The 20,111-nt window shown below is 46.6% G+C and overlaps 1 protein-coding gene across 3 annotated transcripts in view; it reads right to left on the reverse strand.

The window, feature by feature from the left end:
* Window positions 1-14,656: 14,656 nt before the first annotated feature.
* Window positions 14,657-20,111, reverse strand: part of MOB2 (MOB kinase activator 2) — a 40,248-nt gene continuing 34,793 nt past the window's right edge. For 2 of the 3 annotated variants that reach the window (XM_044271081.1, XM_044271079.1), the window contains exons 2-5: window positions 18,480-18,640; window positions 17,529-17,622; window positions 16,968-17,092; window positions 14,657-15,661 (exon numbers count right to left, since the gene is read on the reverse strand). In XM_044271081.1, coding sequence (XP_044127016.1) covers window positions 15,381-15,661; window positions 16,968-17,092; window positions 17,529-17,622; window positions 18,480-18,640 — 661 coding nt within the window. In that variant the 3' untranslated portion in view covers window positions 14,657-15,380. Of the gene's footprint in view, window positions 15,662-16,967; window positions 17,093-17,528; window positions 17,623-18,479; window positions 18,641-19,082; window positions 19,161-20,111 lie in introns of those variants that run through there. The other variant, XM_044271080.1, reaches the window with a different exon arrangement.

The following is a 20,111-nucleotide window of genomic DNA, read 5'->3' on the forward strand; positions in this document are numbered from 1 at the left end:
GTTCAGTACCGAATCCCACCCCCCAATATATATATATATATGTATATAGGGCAGTGCCCTAGTATTCAGCTCTTCATCATCCTGTGGGGGTGGGGAATGATTTCTGGGGGATGTAAACGGGGGGGGGGTTGGCATGTCCTGTTGCATAATGTGAAATATTGGGGCTATTTTTATAAGGTTTGTAAGTCTGGGGGTTTGGGTGTTAATCCTTTGTGTTTAAATTATTAACTGCTAACTGTAAGACCGGCCTGCGGACCGCCGCTGCGGACGGTAGGGGGAGACGTGCGGAGCCGAGCAGCACACAAGCATTGCAAACAGTGTTTACATAGGTTCCTATATGTATATGCATCTGCACACATCGCTCTGCAGGGGGTCTGCCGAAATGTGGCGTTGAAATCCCTAAATCAGTGCCTCCTACAATGCCCGTCTTTACGTATAATGGGCTGCCACTGCACGTTGGGGGTTGTAGTTTTACAGGTCGGAGACCTGTGATCTGTAACCGACAGCATATATTAGTAAAATGCACACAAATCAATTGTTGCCTTACGGTCTTTCTAGGGTATGTCTAGGCGGAGATTTTGACCGCGTGACCAAAGATCACATTCTAGCGGGGCTGCCATAGGAATGAATGGGGTCGCAGCGCACCCGGTACCTTTACTGGGACCGCGACTATGAAAAAAAATCCAGCAGTGTTGGATCGTTTTGTGATTCTATGTCACACTACGACTCCATTCATTCCTATGGCAGCCCTGATACACTGTGATCTTTGGTCGCATGGCACCAGCCTTGGAGACATATCCTTAGGGTCCATTCACACGTCCGTTTTTTCTTTCCTGATCTGTTCCGTTTTTTGCGGAACAGATCAGGACCAGATCTGGACCCATTCATTTTCAATGGGTCCTGGAAAAAATCGGACAGCACAATGTGTGCTGTCCGTTTCCGTTGTTCCGTTCCGCATGTCCGTTTAAATATAAAACATGTCCTATTCTTTTCCGCAAAATTCGGATCCTGGTACAATACAAAGTCAATGGATCCGCAAAAAACTGAAGACATTCGGATGTCATTCCGTATGTCTTCCGTTTTTTGCGGAATCCGTTCCTGGAAACACATAGCAAATTTTTATTTATTTATTTTTTTCATTTTTTTTCCCAAGAAATCCAAACAACTTTATTTGATTATTGAAATGTATACATGTTTCCGTTTTTTGCGGATCCGCAAAAAACGGATGACATACGGAAACATTTTCAGGAACAACGGATCCGCAAAAAACGGACCGAAATTCGGATTATAGAAAAATACTGACGTGTGAATGTAGCCTTACACAAGTGCATTTATCAGGCAATTATCAGGAATGAACCAGACATTCTCAATAATTGCCTGATTGCCAGTTGAGATGAAAGCTGCATTTGCATGCGGCAATCCTCCCTTCTGTATCGGGACGATCTACTGCCCAGAAATAATTCTTTTGGGTAATTGCCGAAATGAAGGAGCCTTTCTTTGTTTATCCGGTAATCACTCAGGGCAATTATCGGTAATGAGTATTGATGTATAACACCTAGGTAATTGCCCCAATGATCAGCTCATGCAAAAGGACCTATATTTATTCATCCTTATTTTCTCACAGCACCAACATATTCAATAGCATCGTCCAGGGCACGCCCTCAGATTAGTCACTACCCCAAGTAGGGGGTCATATACTTAATTTTCAGTCTCGCTCTCGGGACAGTTTCAAAGTAAGCAAATTAGGCTAAATGTATTTTTGTAGAGCAGGAATCTCTATAGGGAGTGAATACGAAGAAATGCAAACCCCATGGTGCTCTGGTTCTTATTGGAGCCCAAGGCCACACTTTGGCAAAGTGGAAGTACTGACGTGGGAGCCATTGTGTCAGCCAGAGTGCGTTACTGTCCGCAGACGAGTAAGCAGGAGAATCTAGAGGAGGAAGATGGCTGTTCTGTCACAGACGCCATTTACATAGCTGTATTAATGGTCGACTAGGGGGAAAGCAGGACAGTCGCATTGTTCTCTACTGATGGGATCCAGTTCTACTGCTGGAGCAAAGCATATGGCTCTTATGTAGACTGGTCATAGGGACAAAACCCAGTCCAGCGCTCATAAGGTTAAGGCCAGACACACACGAGCGAGTTGAAGGCGAGGAACTCGCAATGAGAGGTCCCGTTCTGACCTCTACCCCTCTGACAGGATCACACAGCATTAGGGCTTGTTCACACAAACGTATGGGTTCCGTTCCGTGCATTGGGGCCGCAATTTGCGGTCTGCAATGCATGGAGAATGTTCGTGAGGACTCCGGGACGGATCCAGACCTATTCAACTTGAATGGGTCCGAATCCCTCCGTTCCACAAAAAGATAGGACATGTTCTATATTTGTGCGGAACGGAACCCCACAGAAGCACTCCGTAGTACGGCAACGGAACCCATACGTTTGTGTGAACAAGCCCTTAGGCCTCTTGCACACAAACGTTTTTCTTCCCCGTTTACGTTCAGTTTTTTGCGTTCCGTATACGGAGCCATTCACTTCAATGGATCCACAAAAAAAAAAATGGAAGGAACTCCGTATGCCTTCCGTTTTTGTATTTCCGTTCAAAGATAGAACATGTCCTATTATTGTCCACATAACGGACAAGAATAGTACTGTTCAATTAGGGGCCAGATGTTCCGTTCCGCAAAAAACGGAATGCACAAGGACGTCATCTGTATTTTTTGCGTATCTGTTTTTTGCAGACCGCAAAATACAGCAAATTACACACGACCATATGGCTTTTTTAGTATTTTGCGGTCCACAAAAAACGGGTCCACAAAAAATACGGATGATGTCTGTGTGCATTCCGTATTTTGCGGAACAGAACAGCTGGCCCCTAATAGAACAGTCCTATCCTTGTCCGTTATGCGGATAGTAATAGGACACGTTCTATCACTCGTGATACATGGATAAATCCACATGTAACGGCAGATTTTGCGGTTTGTCCCGTGTAGAGATGTGCAAATCAGAAATCGTTTTGTTCATCAAAAAGAGTTCTTGAGCAGCAAGGGGCCGTCCCAGAGGCTGAAGATGCTCGCCCTGCCGCTTGTTTTGTCAGAGCTGGACGCCTGCACCACTGCTCCGGTGCACCGACTGTTCATGCGTCAGTACTCGGAAGTGACAGTAGTGACTGCTCCGGCACAGGCAGCAGAGCCTCTGCACTTGCGCCACTACTCAGTGCAGGCGCAAGATTGTCAGGGCCAGGAGAGATGTTAATAAACCAGCAGGGACAGCCCCCCACCATGCTTTTATGAATGAATCCATTGCTCATCTCTAGCCCTGTGTGAAAGGGGCAGTCTAAGTTAATAGAAGGGAGTCCCCTATTTTGGACCCTCTGTCCATCAGAGCAGAGAGCAACACCTAAGGGCCGTTTTACATGAGCGGATGCCGTGCGTGTCATCCGCAACGTGAATGAGCGCCAAGCCCCGCTCCGGACCGCAGAGACACAGAGCAGTAACATGATTGATAATGCTCGGTGCCTCTCTGTGATATCTTTACTACAAAATCACGGTGACAACTTTATCTCTCTGTGATTTTGTAGTAAAAGAGGCACGGAGCATTATCAGTCATGTTACTGCTCCGTGTCTCTGCGGTCTGGAGCGGGGCTTGGCGCTCATTCACGCTGCGGATGACACGCACGGCATACTCTCGTGTGAAACAGCCCTAAAACCTCATGCACACGACCATTGTTTGGGTCCGCATCCCAGCCGCATTTTTTGCGGCTCGGATGCGGACCCGTTCATTTCTGTGTGCCGTCTGCATCTGTTGCTTTGTTCCGTGGCCCCGCAAAAAAAAAATTAGAACATGTCCTATTCTTGTCCGTTTTGCGGACAAGAATAGGATTTTCTATTATGGGTGGCAAATTGCAGAATGCACACGGTGGGCACCTGTGTTTTGCAGATTTGCAATTTGCGGACCGCAAAACGCAGAGCAGTCGTGTGCATGAGGCGTAAAGCAGCTGCAGTCAGACTACAACTCCTAGCATGCATAATAGCTCAGCTGTTCTTTTAACCGCTGTAAAAGTGAAAGGAGAATTCTAGGAGTTGTAGTTCCAAAACGTTGCTGAACCCTGACGTAAAGCTTCAATTTCCCCTATGGTGACGCTGTCGGGTTCCCCCACAGATTACAGATGATTGTTCAAGGTCCAAATATTCGTTTGCAGGAGACAGGACCAAACAGGTCGCCCTTTGCATATCATCAATAGTAAAAATAAAACGTACAAGTATGGGATCGAGTTAAAGGACCCGCAGGGCTCTGCTATGTGCATGCATATACAAAATATTGCAATGCTTAAATGGTATAGTATACAGATCCAGGCCCGGGTGTGCGGACTGTATCCATACCGCCCCACGCTCCGCATTCTCTGTGTACGCAGCGCCGCGCTCCGCAGGCCTCTCGCGCAGTGTGTGGTGTGAAAGTCTCTGTTATTTATAAATACGATATAAATATATATATTTAAGCTATTAGCGGTACAAGGATCACGTTTGCGATGAATGATTCCGTTGGTATGTAAATAATCAGATTTTCTGTGAATGGGAGAGACAGCACAATACTTATCTATGGTACAGCAGGAGGAAACACATCTTGCCGCCATCATTAAGGTTCAGAAATAAAACGAGGCCTCAATCTTTGGTATACACCGAGCTCCCTCCTCGCTCTCTCTTGTCCCTACCGGTTTTAATATCTACTCCATTGTATATATGTTTGAACAAAACAAAAAATAATAAAAAAAAATCAGAAGGTATTATGTACTACGAGGTGCTGAATTCTTGGGGCAGGAGAGACGTATGGGCAGGGCACGTGACCCACAGTAGCTCTTTTAATTATTCCGGTTTTCCTGAAAGAGTTAATGCCAATGTTCTGTTGACCTCCTGCCTTTCTACACTTGCACATTTTACAGTATTACACCCCATGACCCCCCCTGGAGACCAGACACGCATGGCTCCAGGGCAGGAGTGGCGGTGCTAGGCATCTGGACAGCAATATTCCCCTTGTGTGTTTTGTAAAAGCCAGTGGGCGCACACTGCGGCATGTTACCCACCCGCATTGGCGTTCTATGAAAAAAAAAATAATACGTAAAAAAATGAACGTCTGAAAAACAGCCAATAAAATTGTTCAGTATGTACACTATGTGCTGTGGTATGGTTATTTCATGTGGCGGGCGGCAAGCGCCGATCCATCCAAGGGTTCAGAACGCGCATAAGTATACCGTATCACTTTACTGCAAAGTAGTAAAACATATGCATCGGGTCACATCGCAAAATGCTTGTGGTTCACATTACACAAGTTACATCGTTTTGGCAGCTACTATCTTGCATCCTGCACAGGTAGGTTAGAGCAGGGGTGCCCAACCTGCAGCCCTCCAGCTGTTGCAAAACTACAACTTCCAACATGCCCTGATAGATGTAGACTCTCCGGGCATGCTGGGAGCTGTAGTTTTTAAACAGGTGGAGGGCCGCAGGTTGGGCATCCCTGGGTTAGAGGATGCACTGCCGAAAAAATACAAAAAACATAAAAGGGCTCAGCTTCACACTCCTTCTGTTGGACAGACTGCATATACCATCGATGCCCGGTATAGCTTCTACACTTATACACCTAGACCAGTGGTGGCGAACCTATGGGGCCATGGAACGGAAATACAGACAGCACGCGGTGAACTGTCCGCATTTTTTGCAGCCCCATTAAAATTAATGGATCCGCAAAATTGCAGAACGGATGCGAACCTATTCATAGTCGTGTGAATGAGCCCTTAATGCTTTAATACAAGGCACAGGCAAGATTGGCAATATGGGTCTGTTTCTGGAAATGTGTATATGTACAGTACAGACCAAAAGTTTGGACACACCTTCTCATTCAAAGAGTTTTCTTTATTTTCATGACTATGAAAATTGTAGATTCACACTGAAGGCATCAAAACTATGAATTAACACATGTGGAATTATATACATAACAAAAAAAGCGTGAAACAACAGAAAATATGTCATATTCTAGGTTCTTCAAAGTAGCCACCTTTTGCTTTGATTACTGCTTTGCACACTCTTGGCATTCTCTTGATGAGCTTCAAGAGGTAGTCACCTGAAATGGTCTTCCAACAGTCTTGAAGGAGTTCCCAGAGATGCTTAGCACTTGTTGGCCCTTTTGCCTTCACTCTGCGGTCCAGCTCACCCCAAACCATCTCGATTGGGTTCAGGTCCGGTGACTGTGGAGGCCAGGTCATCTGGCGCAGCACCCCATCACTCTCCTTCATGGTTAAATAGCCCTTACACAGCCTGGAGGTGTGTTTGGGGTCATTGTCCTGTTGAAAAAGAAGTGATGGTCCAACTAAACGCAAACCGGATGGAATAGCATGCCGCTGCAAGATGCTGTGGTAGTTATGCTGTTTCAGTATGCCTTCAATTTTGAATAAATCCCCAACAGTGTCACCAGCAAAGCACCCCCACACCATCACACCTCCTCCTCCATGATTCACGGCGGGAACCAGGCATGTAGAGTCCATCCGTTCACCTTTTCTGTGTCGCACAAAGACACGGTGGTTGGAACCAAAGATCTCAAATTTGGACTCATCAGACCAAAGCACAGATTTCCACTGGTCTAATGTCCATTCCTTGTGTTCTTTAGCCCAAACAAGTCTCTTCTGCTTGTTGCCTGTCCTTAGCAGTGGTTTCCTAGCAGATATTCTACCATGAAGGCCTGATTCACACAGTCTTCTCTTAACAGTTGTTCTAGAGATGTGTCTGCTGCTAGAACTCTGTGTGGCATTGACCTGGTCTCTAATCTGAGCTGCTGTTAACCTGCGATTTCTGAGGCTGGTGACTCGGATGAACTTATCCTCCGCAGCAGAGGCGACTCTTGGTCTTCCTTTCCTGGGGTGGTCCGCATGTGAGCCAGTTTCTTTGTAGCACTTGATGGTTTTTGTGACTGCACTTGGGGACACTTTCAAAGTTTTCCCAATTTTTCGGACTGACTGACCTTCATTTCTTAAAGTAATGATGGCCACTCGTTTTTCTTTACTTAGAATTTGTATTATGGCAAGAAAAAAGCAGCTAACAGTCTATTCAGTAGGACTATCAGCTGTGTATCCACCTGACTTCTCCACAACGCAACTGATGGTCCCAACCCCATTTATAAGGCAAGAAATCCCACTTATTAAACCTGACAGGGCACACCTGTGAAGTGAAAACCATTTCAGGTGACTACCTCTTGAAGCTCAACAAGAGAATGCCAAGAGTGTGCAAAGCAGTAATCAAAGCAAAAGGTGGCTACTTTGAAGAACCTAGAATATGGCATATTTCAGTTGTTTCACACTTTTTTGTTATGTATATAATTCCACATGTGTTAATTCATAGTTTTGATGCCTTCAGTGTGAATCTACAATTTTCATAGTCATGAAAATAAAGAAAACTCTTTGAATGAGAAGGTGTGTCCAAACTTTTGGTCTGTACTGTATATTTATTTATATTCTACAATCTTTAAAATTAAAAAGAAAAGAAATCGATATACACGGTCACACTGGCATATGCTTTAGGCCAGACCCACACGAGCCAGTTCAATGCAAGAAACTTGCAGAGTGTGTCCAGTTTATTCTGACCTCTCCTCCTCTGACAGGATCGCACATCATCATAATAATTTATAATGCTGTGGGACCCTGAGAGTTCTGGAATCTCCTGAATTACACTGACAGTATAATACAATAGATTCCAGGACGCTTAAAGGGGTTGTCTGACTTCAGCAAGTGCCATTTATCATGTAGAGAAAGTTAATACAAGGCACTTACTAATGTACTGCGATTCTCCATATTGCCTCCCTTGCTGGCTGGATTCATTTTTCCATCACATTATACACCGCTCGTTTCCACCACCCAGCAGCGGTGGTCGTGCTTGTACACTATGGGAGAAAGTGCTGGCTTCTCTGGTGGACTGGACCGTGGGAGTGCACATAGGCTGCTCCTTTTCTGTGGTGTGCAAGCACAGCCACCACTGCTGGATTGAAGGGTGGTTGTAATCCACGGAAACGAACAGTGTATAATGTGATGTAAAAATGAATCCAGCCAGCAAAGGAAGCAATATGGACAATCACAATACATTAGTAAGTGCCTGGTATTAACTTCCTTTAGATAATAAATGCTGAGCGATCCGGTCAGAGGAGCAGAGGTCAGAATAGGACTCCTCACTACCACACGCAGCGAGTTTCTCAAACTAAACTTGCTCGTGTGCGTCTGGCCTTAGGGCAGTGTTCCACAACTCCAGTCCTCGGGAGCCACCAGCCAGTCAAGATTTGAGAATATCCCACAGGAGGAATACCTAAGGTAAGTCCTGATGCATTGATACTAATTCTATCACCTGCCCAATACTAAGGAAATCTTGAAAACATGACCGGCAGGTGGGCCCTGAGGACCGGAGTGGAGAATCATTGCTTTAGGGCAGGCATGCTCAACCTGCGGCCCTCCAGCTGTTGCAAAACTACAACTCCCACCATTCCCGGACAGCCTACAGCAGGGCATGGTGGGACTTGTAGTTTTACAACAGCTGGAGGGCCGCAGGTTGAGCATCCCTGCTTTAGGGTATGTCCGTGTGACATTTTCCGCCCTGTATAGATTCATACACAGAATCCACTCACAATCTGCCTCCCATTGTTTTCAATGGGAAAACCATGCTGTTAATATATACAATGTGGATTTTTCAAACGTGTCCCTTCTTGGTGTGGAAAGCTTTGCTCGTGTCCACATGCAGATAAGCTCCACTGAGCGGGAATAATCCGTGGTAAGATACGTGACATGACAACCTACAAATCTTCAGCAAACCCCCCCCCCCCCCCAAGGTTTGAGGATTTAAATGCTGGGATTATTGTCTGTCATATTATGGTTGCTGTTTAACGGCTGCGGGAGAATTTTGCTGCCGATTTCCACCATTACAATAGGATTGGTAAAATCCACGACTGATTTAAAGGGGTTGTCTTACTTCAGCAAACGACATTTATCATGTAGAGAAAGTTAATACAAGTGCCTTACTAATGTATTGCGATTGTCCATATTGCTTCCTTTGCTGGCTGGATTCATTTTTCCATCACATTATACACTGCTCTTTTCCATGGTTACGACCACCCTGCAATCCAGCACCGGTGGTCGTGTTTGCACACTATAGGAAAAAGTGGTGGCCAGGACTGTGTGAGCTCACAGGCACACATGTGCAGCAGATCCTTGTCCCGGCCACCTTGTATCTGCGCTGCAGCAGTGGCCAAAACCCCTGGAAATGAGCCGTGTATAATGTGATGGGTCCAAACTGAGCATCATCTGACCGGTGAGCATTCCAACAAGGAATCACTTCTGACTGTCTTTTCACATATTACACACGAGATCTCGAACCTGCTGTGAATCACGTGTGTCTGTTACATTCCTTAGTTTCCTTGTGTTTGTTTGAAAAAAAATAAAGAAGAATTAAAGCTGAAGACCACCACTGAATGTTGACTACTGAGGAACCAGCTCCTCCTGTACATTCTCATGCTGCCGGCACAGGTGGAAGGCTACAAACAAGTGGCAAGTCAGGAATCAAGCCATCATGTCAGAAAGGCCTCCTGCACACGTACGTGTGCGCCCCCGTGGTCATGCTGTGGGCCGCAATGCACGAACACCATCCGCGGGGCAGCCGCAGCAGATCGCGGACCCGTTAACTTTAATGGGTCTGCAAAAAGATAGAACATGTCCTATCTTTTTGCGGAAGAGAAGTATGGGACGAAACCCCACGGAAGCACTCCGTAGGGTTCCATTCCGTGCTTCCGTTCCGCATCACCGGATTTGCAGACCAATGGAAGTGAATGGGTCCACATCCGTGATGCGGAATGCACAAGGAACGGTGCCCGTGTTTTGTAGTTTTCACCTTGCAAAGAAGTATCTTGAGCGGGGTACTGGCAATACTTAGAGACCAGCCATGTATGGAGACATACTGGAAGTTCTCCATGGGAAAATAATAGGCAAAGAGGAATCTCCCAAAGAAAGAGAATCATCTCGCTAGCGCCACCTTGTGGAAGTGGTTATCTAGGAGTTAAAATCCGACTTTAAGGGGTTGTCCGGGTTCCCTGGCCATATCCCCATCTTCACCCCACCGGCTCCCCTGATGTAAGCATGGGAGCACTACATGCTTCGATGCTCTCCCTTGCCCTGCGCTGTATTGCACAGGGCTAGCGTTTTTTTGTTTACAATGGCACACTGCTAGTCGGAGGATTCCGCCTAGCGGTGTTCCCTGTGACATCACCAGCTCTGATGGACAGGCTTTAGCACTGCCCTAGGTGGTTTACAGGCTAGGGCAGCGCTAAAGCCCACCCATTAGTGCCGTTGACGTCACCGGGCTCACTGCTGGGCAGAAGGCCTCTATGGAGAGCCTGATACGTCAGCGGAGCTAAAAAAATGGGGATATTTCCGGGTTCACCTCCTAGGTATTCCTTTACCATTTATGAGAGAAGCATCAGAGCATTTCCTTGCTCTGATGCTCCCCTTTGCCTCGCTGCACTGCTCAGCACGAGCCACTGTTTGTTGTGAGCCAGTGACATACCGCTTCACAACACTATGCTAGGCGGAGACTTCTGCCTAGCAGAGAGCCCGGTGATGTCATCAGCACAAATGGGTGGCATTAACGCTGCCCTGGGCTGGTGGCAAGATGGCCGCCACTCAATCATTTTAAGGAAATAGAAAAAAAAAAAATCGGCAATCATAAAATAAATACATATTAGAAAAAAGGAGACGTGCCGCTATCTGCTTTTAATTTTTGGTGACACATTTCCAAGTGCAGATACACTCTCTGTTGCACCTGTTACTTGTGCACTTGGCAGCTGAAGGCATCTGTGTTGGTCCCATGTTCATATGTGCCCACATTACTGAGAAAAATGAAGTTTTAATATATGCAAATGAGCCTCTAGGAGCAACGGGGGCGTTACCATTACACCTAGAGGCTCAGCTCTCTCTGCACTTCGAGTTTAGGAGAAGTCATGGCCACATGTGAAGACGTTTACAGTGTTTGGCCCTGTCAATGAAAGTGCTGAGGGAGCGGCAGTTGCAGAAAGAGCAGAGCCTCTAGGTGTAATGGTAACGCCCCTATTGCTCCTAGAGGCTCATTTGCATATATTAAAACTTTATTTTTCTCAGCAATGCGGGCACATATGAACATGGGACCATCACAGATGTCTTCAGCTGCCAAGCGCACATGTAACAGGTCAGACAGTGTCATAGGGACCAATCTGCTGACAGATGGCATAATAATATGATAAAACAAGTAAGGCCATCTAAAAATCTTATATAAAAAAGCCTTTTGGATACATAACTCCAAATCCTCTGTATTTACATACATTTAAAATAGGACATGAATGCTTGCAGCTGCCACTAGAGGGCGCTTAGGAGCTCCACCATGCAGTAAGCTCCCCCTACTGGTGGATGGAGATGCAGGGAATTTGGAGCTGAGAGAGAAAGTAATCGGCATAGACTTTTAGACCTAAGAAATGCATTTTCATAAATGGTGGAGATGGAGATATCTAACTCAAGCAATACTTAGGGTATTCTGGTTACAAGAAATTATACCCTGAACTATCAGATTAGTGGGGATTCCCACGAGAACAGGGCCGAGCACCCTGTGGAGCCCCCTTAAATGGACGATTGGCGGGTCAGAAAAGTGCGCTATTATGGTCTCTGTGTGGAGAATAATGCCCCCCGCTATCATTGACAGGGCCAGGAAGTGGCAAACCAGCAAGGGACCACAGAAAGGAACGAAGCTTGGATGCAACAAAAGCAATGACGCTGCCCTCATTGCACCCAAGGGCCTCAGTTGCATATTAACAAAGGGTATAACTCAGGAATGGAGCCTCAGATCAAGTGTCTATGCCAACAGTTGTATATGGAGGTGGCTGGGGACACGAGTATATCTCCGCCATCAGGTGTCATACTCATACAAAAGTGCAGGTTCACAGCTGAAGCCGGACAGACTCCCATTTTCCTGATACCTTTACCCTAAAAAGTTTCAGGCATATACTGCTCTTATCAAACAGCCGCAAACAATACTTCGCATTAACGGGGTTGTCACATCAAAAGTATTCTATAGTTTTCAAACCAGCACCTGAATCGGAGTTCTTTTGTAATTTCATGCAATAAATGTATTATCGCTACTGTGTTATTCACTGAGATCTATCTATATGGCGCCACCTGCTGTTTGTTCTTCGAATGTCTCTGTCCTGCTCACTGAGATGGAAGCACATGCTCATCTCCATCCTTCAACTGCCACCTGCTGCAGCAGAAAGGACATGCCGCCCCCCCCCCCCTCCCCTCTAGCAGAGCAATGAGTGGGGAGCTCTGGATCCATGCGAGGTACGGGGCTGGTTATAGTGGTTTTAGAAAGACAGTCATTTACTAGATGATGTCAGATTTTCATTTTTTACATTATTCATGGGATAACCCTTTAAAGTGCTTTATTGCAGCTCCCCAGCACTAAAGAGAGTGCATTCCTATTCTAGGCATAGCTGAGGTATCAATGTTTTAATGGAATCATGCATGATGTTATAGTGATTATAGCTACTTGACTAGGAAATGTCTAAACTTCTTAGGATTAATGTGTACGGTGCCTGAGCACCCATCCCCCGGCCTAGCGGTAGTGCTAAGTGATAAAATCCTGCTTGCTGCGAGCCGCCACTATGGTGCGATTAGCAGCTCAGTGCAGAGCGTTGTACAGAGAACAAGCAGCGTGCACAGTAAGCTCCCGCTTCTGGTAGACATAATGATCTCTTAAAGGAACACTAAACCGTTGTCCTCACTGCGTGATAATCTGCTGCTCTTTCTGCTAGATCCTGACACAGTCAGAGAACAAAGGGGTTAATCTGCTGATCTCTTCCATCTTCAGCTGTTGGGACAACTTAGGGGGCCAGGTCTAGCAAGGGGCAGAGCGTAGCAATCTTATTGTCCTACTGCAGACCGTGCACAGCAGGAAGACTCCTGCTCCAGGCAGACACATGGCAGTGAGGAGCAGGAGGTGGGCCGTGCCTGATGTCCTGGGATACAAGCAGCTCTCAGTTTTAAAGGGGTACTCAAGCCTTTTAATATTGATGACCTATTATTAGGATAGGTCATCAATATTAGATCGATTAGGTCCGACACCCCCGCCGATCAGCTGTATGAAGGTAAGGCGGGCAAAGTGTGCACATGCTGTTTCTCTTCCTGCTCGCTGATGCCAAGTCCATAGGAAAGCAGCAGAGAGCAGGAAGAAAGACGTGAGACGGCACGTGCACACTGTGCATGCCCTCCCTTCATACAGCTGATCAGCGGGGTCCGATCTGATATTGATGACCTATCCTGAGGATAGATCATCAATATTAAAAGCCCCAAGAACTCCTTTAACTAGAACATGATACAAAAAATGCGAAAAGAGGTTGAAAGAAATCCAGCTCCACTTGGAGCTGGATTTCTTTCAACCTCTTTTCGCATTTGCTGCCCGTTACCTGACACGGGCCTCCGTGCTCACAGCTGAAGGAGGGGCAGGTGAGAGCTGCTGAATTTCCTTTTTCTTCATGATACAAAAAAGGATCAAGTGAAAGGAGGCAATGAAGAGACTAAGTGCTGCCACATTTTGTGTGCATTTTCTGCATTCCTGTAAAGGGCATCTGTCAGCAGTTTTGTCCTTATGACACTGTCTGACCTGTAAGGCTATTTTCACACTAGCGGCAGGACAGATCCGACAGGCTGTTCAGCCTGTCAGATCCATCCTGTCGCTATTTCGCCGTGCCGCCGCTCTGTCCCCATTGACTATAATGGGGACAGGGGGCGGAGCTCCGGCGCAGCATGCCAGTGCACGGCAAAAGGCCGCCGGACTAAAAGTAACGGCACGGCGAAATAGCAACAGGACGGATCCGACAGGGTGAACAGCCTGTCGGATCCGTCCTGCCTTTAGTGTGAAAGTACCCTTACATGTGCGCTTGGCAGCTGAAGGCATCTGAGTTGGTCCTGTGTTCATATGTGTCCACAGTGCTGAGAAAAATGTTTTAATATATGCAAATGAGCCTCTAGGAGCAACGGGGGCGTTGTCATTACACCTAGAAGCTCCACTTTCTCTACAACTTCCACGCACTCTCCACTTTGATTGACAAGGCCAGGTGTGATGACGGTTTCACTGCCTGGCCCTGTCAATCAAAGTGCAGAGGGCTCAGCAGTGCAGAGAGAGCGGAGCCTCTAGGTGTAATGGCAACGCCCCCGTTGCTCCTAGAGGCTCATTTGCATATATTAAAACATCATTTCACTCAGCACATGGGACCCACACAGATGCCTTCAGCTGCTAAGTGCACATGTAACAGGTCAGACAGTGTCATAGGGACAAATCTGCTGACAGATGCCCTTTATGTCTATGTAGGGGATCTGGAGCGCTGTATACACATTCCCTTTAAGAGCAACAACCTTGGCAACGAATTAGTAAAGCCATTATTGATCTCTATATCCTATAATACAATGAAACGCATCCAGTCACCTGCGCGCAGTCTCAGTATAGTGTGTACGATTGATGTGACTCACCTTATAAATGGGGAAGATGGCACACGGATATCGGCTGGTTGGACGACCACTTGCCACCATGGATAACACACAAAGCCACCCCACAGGTTGATAGAATCTGTTTTATTATTAATATTATCATTATTTAACAGATAAACTAAAAGAAGCCAACATTATCATTCCACCCCAACAAGGGGCGAGCACCCAGCGTTCCTCCTGAGGAGAGAGAGGGGAAGAGCAGATGTCCACGGCAGTTGGTGACACGGGAGCCTTGATTCATTCCAGAGCGGGGGACTGCAAGTAGCCTCGTCTACGCTCTGACAGCCCAGCCCACTGTATTCTCACCCCACCTAGGTGCCTCTAACATTCCTCCAAAGCCACGGCAAAATAAAATTAGAAAGAAAAAAAAAAATAAAGCAAATATTTTCTCTCAATAGGATAATAGACTTAAGCCAAAAATGGCAGTGCCACCCATAAAAAGAGACAGGAGAAGAAAAGGAGGTAAAGTAGAGAGTAAAGAAGGAAATCATAGAAGATAGAAGAAGGAAAAAAAAAAAAAAAAAAGAAACCTCAAGACAAATAAAAATAAGGTGATACTTGGTGCAACATCCTGCTAAAGATAAGAGCGAGGTCTGCTCCCCTTCAGGCTGGGGTAGTACAGGCATGGTTCTCCCCTACTCCAAAACCGGCAGCGCAGTTCCTAGAACCCCATTTCCCCTGTGCTTTGAGCTGGTAGGTCAGCCAGCTCTTTATAGGGGTCAGGGTACGCTGGGAGGGGGACAGTGGAAGGAGAGGAAGAGGGACATTTAGGGGAAGGGGTGCGGAGGACGACTCATCTCTCCTTTACATGGTTCTGTGCCCCTCCGGCCTCCCTGCTGTCCTCAGTGAAGAGCATCTCAGACAGGTCGTCCAGAATGGCGGTCTCCTTGGTGTCCAGTAGATTAAACTCCCGAATAAAGAGGAGGAAGTGACTAAAGAGAGTGTTTAAGTGTCCGTGCAGTTCCAAAGCGACAATCTCCTTGAAATGGGCCGAGTAAATATGAGCAATTACATGGAATAGATATCTGCAGATCTTCTTTACCAAGGACTCGAAGGAGCTGGGGAATTCCCTGCCTGTTCAAAGAATATAAGAAATACGTCAATAGCAGATTCTAGAAGGAGTACGGAACAGATGCACATGTCAGGATCCCATTACATATCGCCCACATCCATCCATATATCATCCACGCTACACTGCTTGGAGTTCATGGATATCGAAAAAGTATCAGAGGTACATTTGTGTAGTCAGCTTCCCCCAGGGTCTGTGTATGCAATGGTCTGTTCCACAACACTGACATCATCTCTGACTGCATGTCTGTGGAAGACACCACTGTACGCCGATAATGGAGGGGCTCTGACTACACAAGATTTTGGGGGTTTCCAGGATGGGACGCAATACACGGCAACAAAAATATACATCAGAAACACTTTTCCACAGCTCAATATAATCGCCCATTAAAAAAATGAACCTACACAATTTAAGCCATCTAAAGTTATGCATTATTTTAGGTAAACAAATCCTTAAAGGGGTTGTCATCTAAAACATTGGTGGCTTATTGCTAAGAACCTCTAGAATGGAGCAAGCAAAGTGAAGGAGAGTAGACCGCACATGTGCCGAAGAAATTTCTGTCAGCCCCATAGAAGGGAATGGAGCGGTGGCAGCGCTTGCGCAGTCCGCATCCCATTCAGGTCTATAGAACTTCGGAAAATACCCAAATACACCGATTGGCTATTTTCAGCACTCCCATAGGCATATGCGGTCCACTTTCCTTCACTTTGTGGGCTCCATTCTAAAGATAGGTGGGCCTCACACTTATCAGACATTGGTGGCATATCCTAGCGATACGCCACCAACGTTTGAGATGGCACAACCCCTGTAATGGATTTCATTGTTCTTCCTACGATCCATGTGCCTTTGCTTTCATTAACTGGTTATGGCTTAAAGCGGTATTCCCCATGCACAGGATCCCCGTTCTTGACACGGGTAGAGGTCCCAGACGGAGAACCCCATCTGTCAATTATGACATATCCTATAGAGCGGTCATAAATTCCTGAGTAAGGAACCCCTGAGGAATGTGCAGCTAATATGCATTATACAGAGTTAGGCCTCATGCACACGTCCGTGTTCCGCAGCAGAGAGCGGTTCGTGGTAACACGGCCTGGAATCCTGTTGAGAGCAGGAGCGCACGGAGTCATTGGTTGCTATGACGCCGTGCACTTCATGCCGCCGCTGCACTACAGTAATACACTACAGGAATCCAGGCCGTGTTACCACGGACCGCAGAACACGGCCGTGTGCATGAGGCCTTAAACTGGTATAATCTACAGCAAAGACGACTGTTCACCATCTAAAAACAGAAGCAGGAAAGTTTTCACTCACCGTATTTAGTGGGGAAGACGTCCTCGTCTGTCACCAATTTCTGTACAGAACTCATGACAAAATCAATATATTGAGGGGCCGTGCACTTTATCTTCTTCCCCCGCTCGTCATACCAGTAGTACTGTCTGTAGCAGAACAGTGTAATATGTACCAGTTAGCAAGACAGACATACAAAAGAGAACTGAGGGTGACCCGCAGCCCGCTGTATGAATCAGGTGCAGGTCCCCAAAAGCTACGTATCCTGTTCTATACCATAGGGGGGCTGTAGGTTACAGGTTAGGCTCTGTCCACACCATATGTATATGCCAGGAGATCTCCAGGGCGTACAGCAGCATGTTGTCTACTGAAGCCAACTGTAAAATACATATAGAACCCAAACCCCAGTGTAGACATCAGCAGAGTCCAGGAGGTTTCTCAGTGATAAAAATGGCAAGCGTCAGGCCAATTATAGGCTATGTATCCATAGGACGCATGCACCAGGGGCCTCGGAGGCACCTCGTAACGTCACAAGACCCCTGGGGATAAAAGCAGAACATGCTTAGTACACGACAGAAAACTCACGTGTTGCAGGCAGCCATGGTCTGGCAGGTCTCCCCCGTGCAGAACTCTGAGATGGTGCTGTACTGAAGGTTAATGTGGTTGAAGAATGTGGTAACTGATGGAAACATAAGAATAATTGAGAATAAAGTCACGTCCTGTACTTATATGCAGTGGATGTGAGGACCAGAATTACATTGATCCGGCACATGGGGCAGCTAATGATAATGTGACATGAGGGATCACAAAGCTCCTACAAGTGGTAGTTCACCCATTTCAAAGGCTTCCACCTTCTTAACTATGAACTGGAAATTTAGTTTGAGGCACATATCAGGCCCCTGACTACTGGGTGCTGGACACGGATTTAGGGGACACTGCCAGGACCACCTGACGATGCTTTGTCCCTCTATCCACTATCACAGGCGCTGTCAATGCTTTTAAATGGACTTCTAGGTTTCATCACACTCTTGCCTAAAGGAACATTACCAGATGTGCATCTCTACTGGATGATCTTGGATACATGTCTTATGATAAGCAATAGCCATGGGTTCTCGGGGATTTACATATTGATGGCTGACCTCCGGCACTCCAGCTGTGGTAAAGCTACGACTCCCAAGATGTATACTTCTTTGCCTGTTCTTAGAACTCCATAGAAAGGAATGAAGCATGCTGGGAGTCGTAGTTTCACCACAGCTGGAGTGCCGGAGGTTTGTCATCCTCAGGATAGGTCACCAATATGAGAGCGTCGGGTGGATGCCGTGCATTTATTTTTTATTTTTTTACACAGGAAGTGACATCAGAAGGAAAAATTTAAAAAAAGTCAGGGCAGGGACATCAGGTATGCGTCTGCTTGTCACGTGCACAGCTATATACACCTAAGGTCTCTTCACGGATGAACCACTGACCATCTTGTCACAGATGACATCACGGACATGTGAACGAGGCCTTATATATGGGGGCGCTCCAGACACTTACTATTGCTGGCCAGCCACTCGTTGAGGTCGATTTCTTGCGGTAAAGTCACTAGTTGCTTGAATTCAAAGTCTGTGACGCGGACACGGGTGTATTCTGGTTCCAGGTACAACTTCTTCTCTTCTGAAACAGGCTTCTTACCATTGGGCTTAGTCTTAGATTTTCTGCATGAAACAAAGGAGAAAACGTTAAGAAATAGTTATATTACCTCATTAAAGGGGCGCATAGTCGGCAACTCCAGCAATCTCTGGCAGAAATCACAGCTTTTTTGGGGGCCTCCTCCACAACACAGCACCTCGGGAAGACAGAGGCTTGAGCTGCATCTACCATCCAGTAAAGTTTCCAGGAAAGAGTGACATCCAACATGGCCGCCTTTACGCACCCACAGTCACCCAGCTTTCCTACGCTCCTGTCTAGCTACATGGTAAAGATCTGGATGTGTCCCTTAGGGGTCTGGGGAAACTGGATGACAACTCCTCAAGGAGTTGTAATGGCCTCCATATTGGTTGTCACCCAGCTTTTCCAATGACATCACTTGGCTTTAGCAATCCCAATCTGCCTGCAGCAGCTAATGGGTCAAGTTTTCTATAGCAAATTGGTACCAACAGGGTTAAGAAGAGCGAGATCCCCTGCCAGCCCGGCTTTCCCATGCTCGTTCTCACTGAGGAGTCTTTGCCTTAAAAGGAATCCCAGAGCTGCCAGTGAATCCTTGAGACGGGGGCAGTGCCCAGGCATGTCGTACATACCAGAGCAAAGCACACACAGGAAACAGACGGGCATGGCCTGACAACACACAGGGGGGAGGCAGGGTGGATGGCACAGACTGGCACAAGGAAGGTGCAACTTGACAAGTGCCACAGATAACAGGAGCAGAGCAGGAAGGAAGTTGTCAGACCGGACACCAGACTTCCTGCACGATGGAGACTGAAGAATAATGGCGTTCGGTACATTCAGGGATATGGGAGCTGTAGGAGGACTGGTGGATATTACTTGGACTACTACAGAGAACATTAGACCTGAACACGTATGTGTCTGTAATTGGTCCAACATCACTCCACGATAAGGTCACCTGGTACCTGGTCCACCCAAAGACAAGCTATGCGCCCCAAAATGCTAAGTTCTTTGTGTGAACACATGGTCTGTGATCGATGCCCGCCTGAGACGGAAACTGGAAACTGTTCCCTGGCATCTAGACCAGTGACACCCAATGGGCAGCTCAAGGGTGTCAATGGCCCTACAATTCCTCCTCCTCCTCCTCCTCCTGTCTGCAGGACTTTTCCCGTGCTGCACCCATTCTGTGGTTCCCACTGCCCAGGACCACTAAACTTGACCTGGTCACAGATATCTCCCTTCCATCCCGTCTTCAACTACCCACCATGCAGCATACTGATGATACTGGCTGGTCATGGGTTCATGCAGCTTCACTTATAATCTAAAAAAAAAAAAAAAAAAAAGACTGCAGAAGCTAAATCTTTGCTATGGTGCTAAATTTCTACAAAAATAAAATAAAAAATGTTGCAAAGTTGTTTTTTTAGCCCAAAATACATCAAAATCAATAAAAAAAAAGTTCCAAAAAGGTATCCATAGCCACTGCCATAAAGGCTCACAGCTTACTTCTTACATATCTCTTCATAG

Source organism: Bufo gargarizans, chromosome 10 (genome assembly GCF_014858855.1).
Source record: "Bufo gargarizans isolate SCDJY-AF-19 chromosome 10, ASM1485885v1, whole genome shotgun sequence".
In the NCBI taxonomy this organism is placed as follows: Eukaryota; Metazoa; Chordata; class Amphibia; order Anura; family Bufonidae; genus Bufo; species Bufo gargarizans.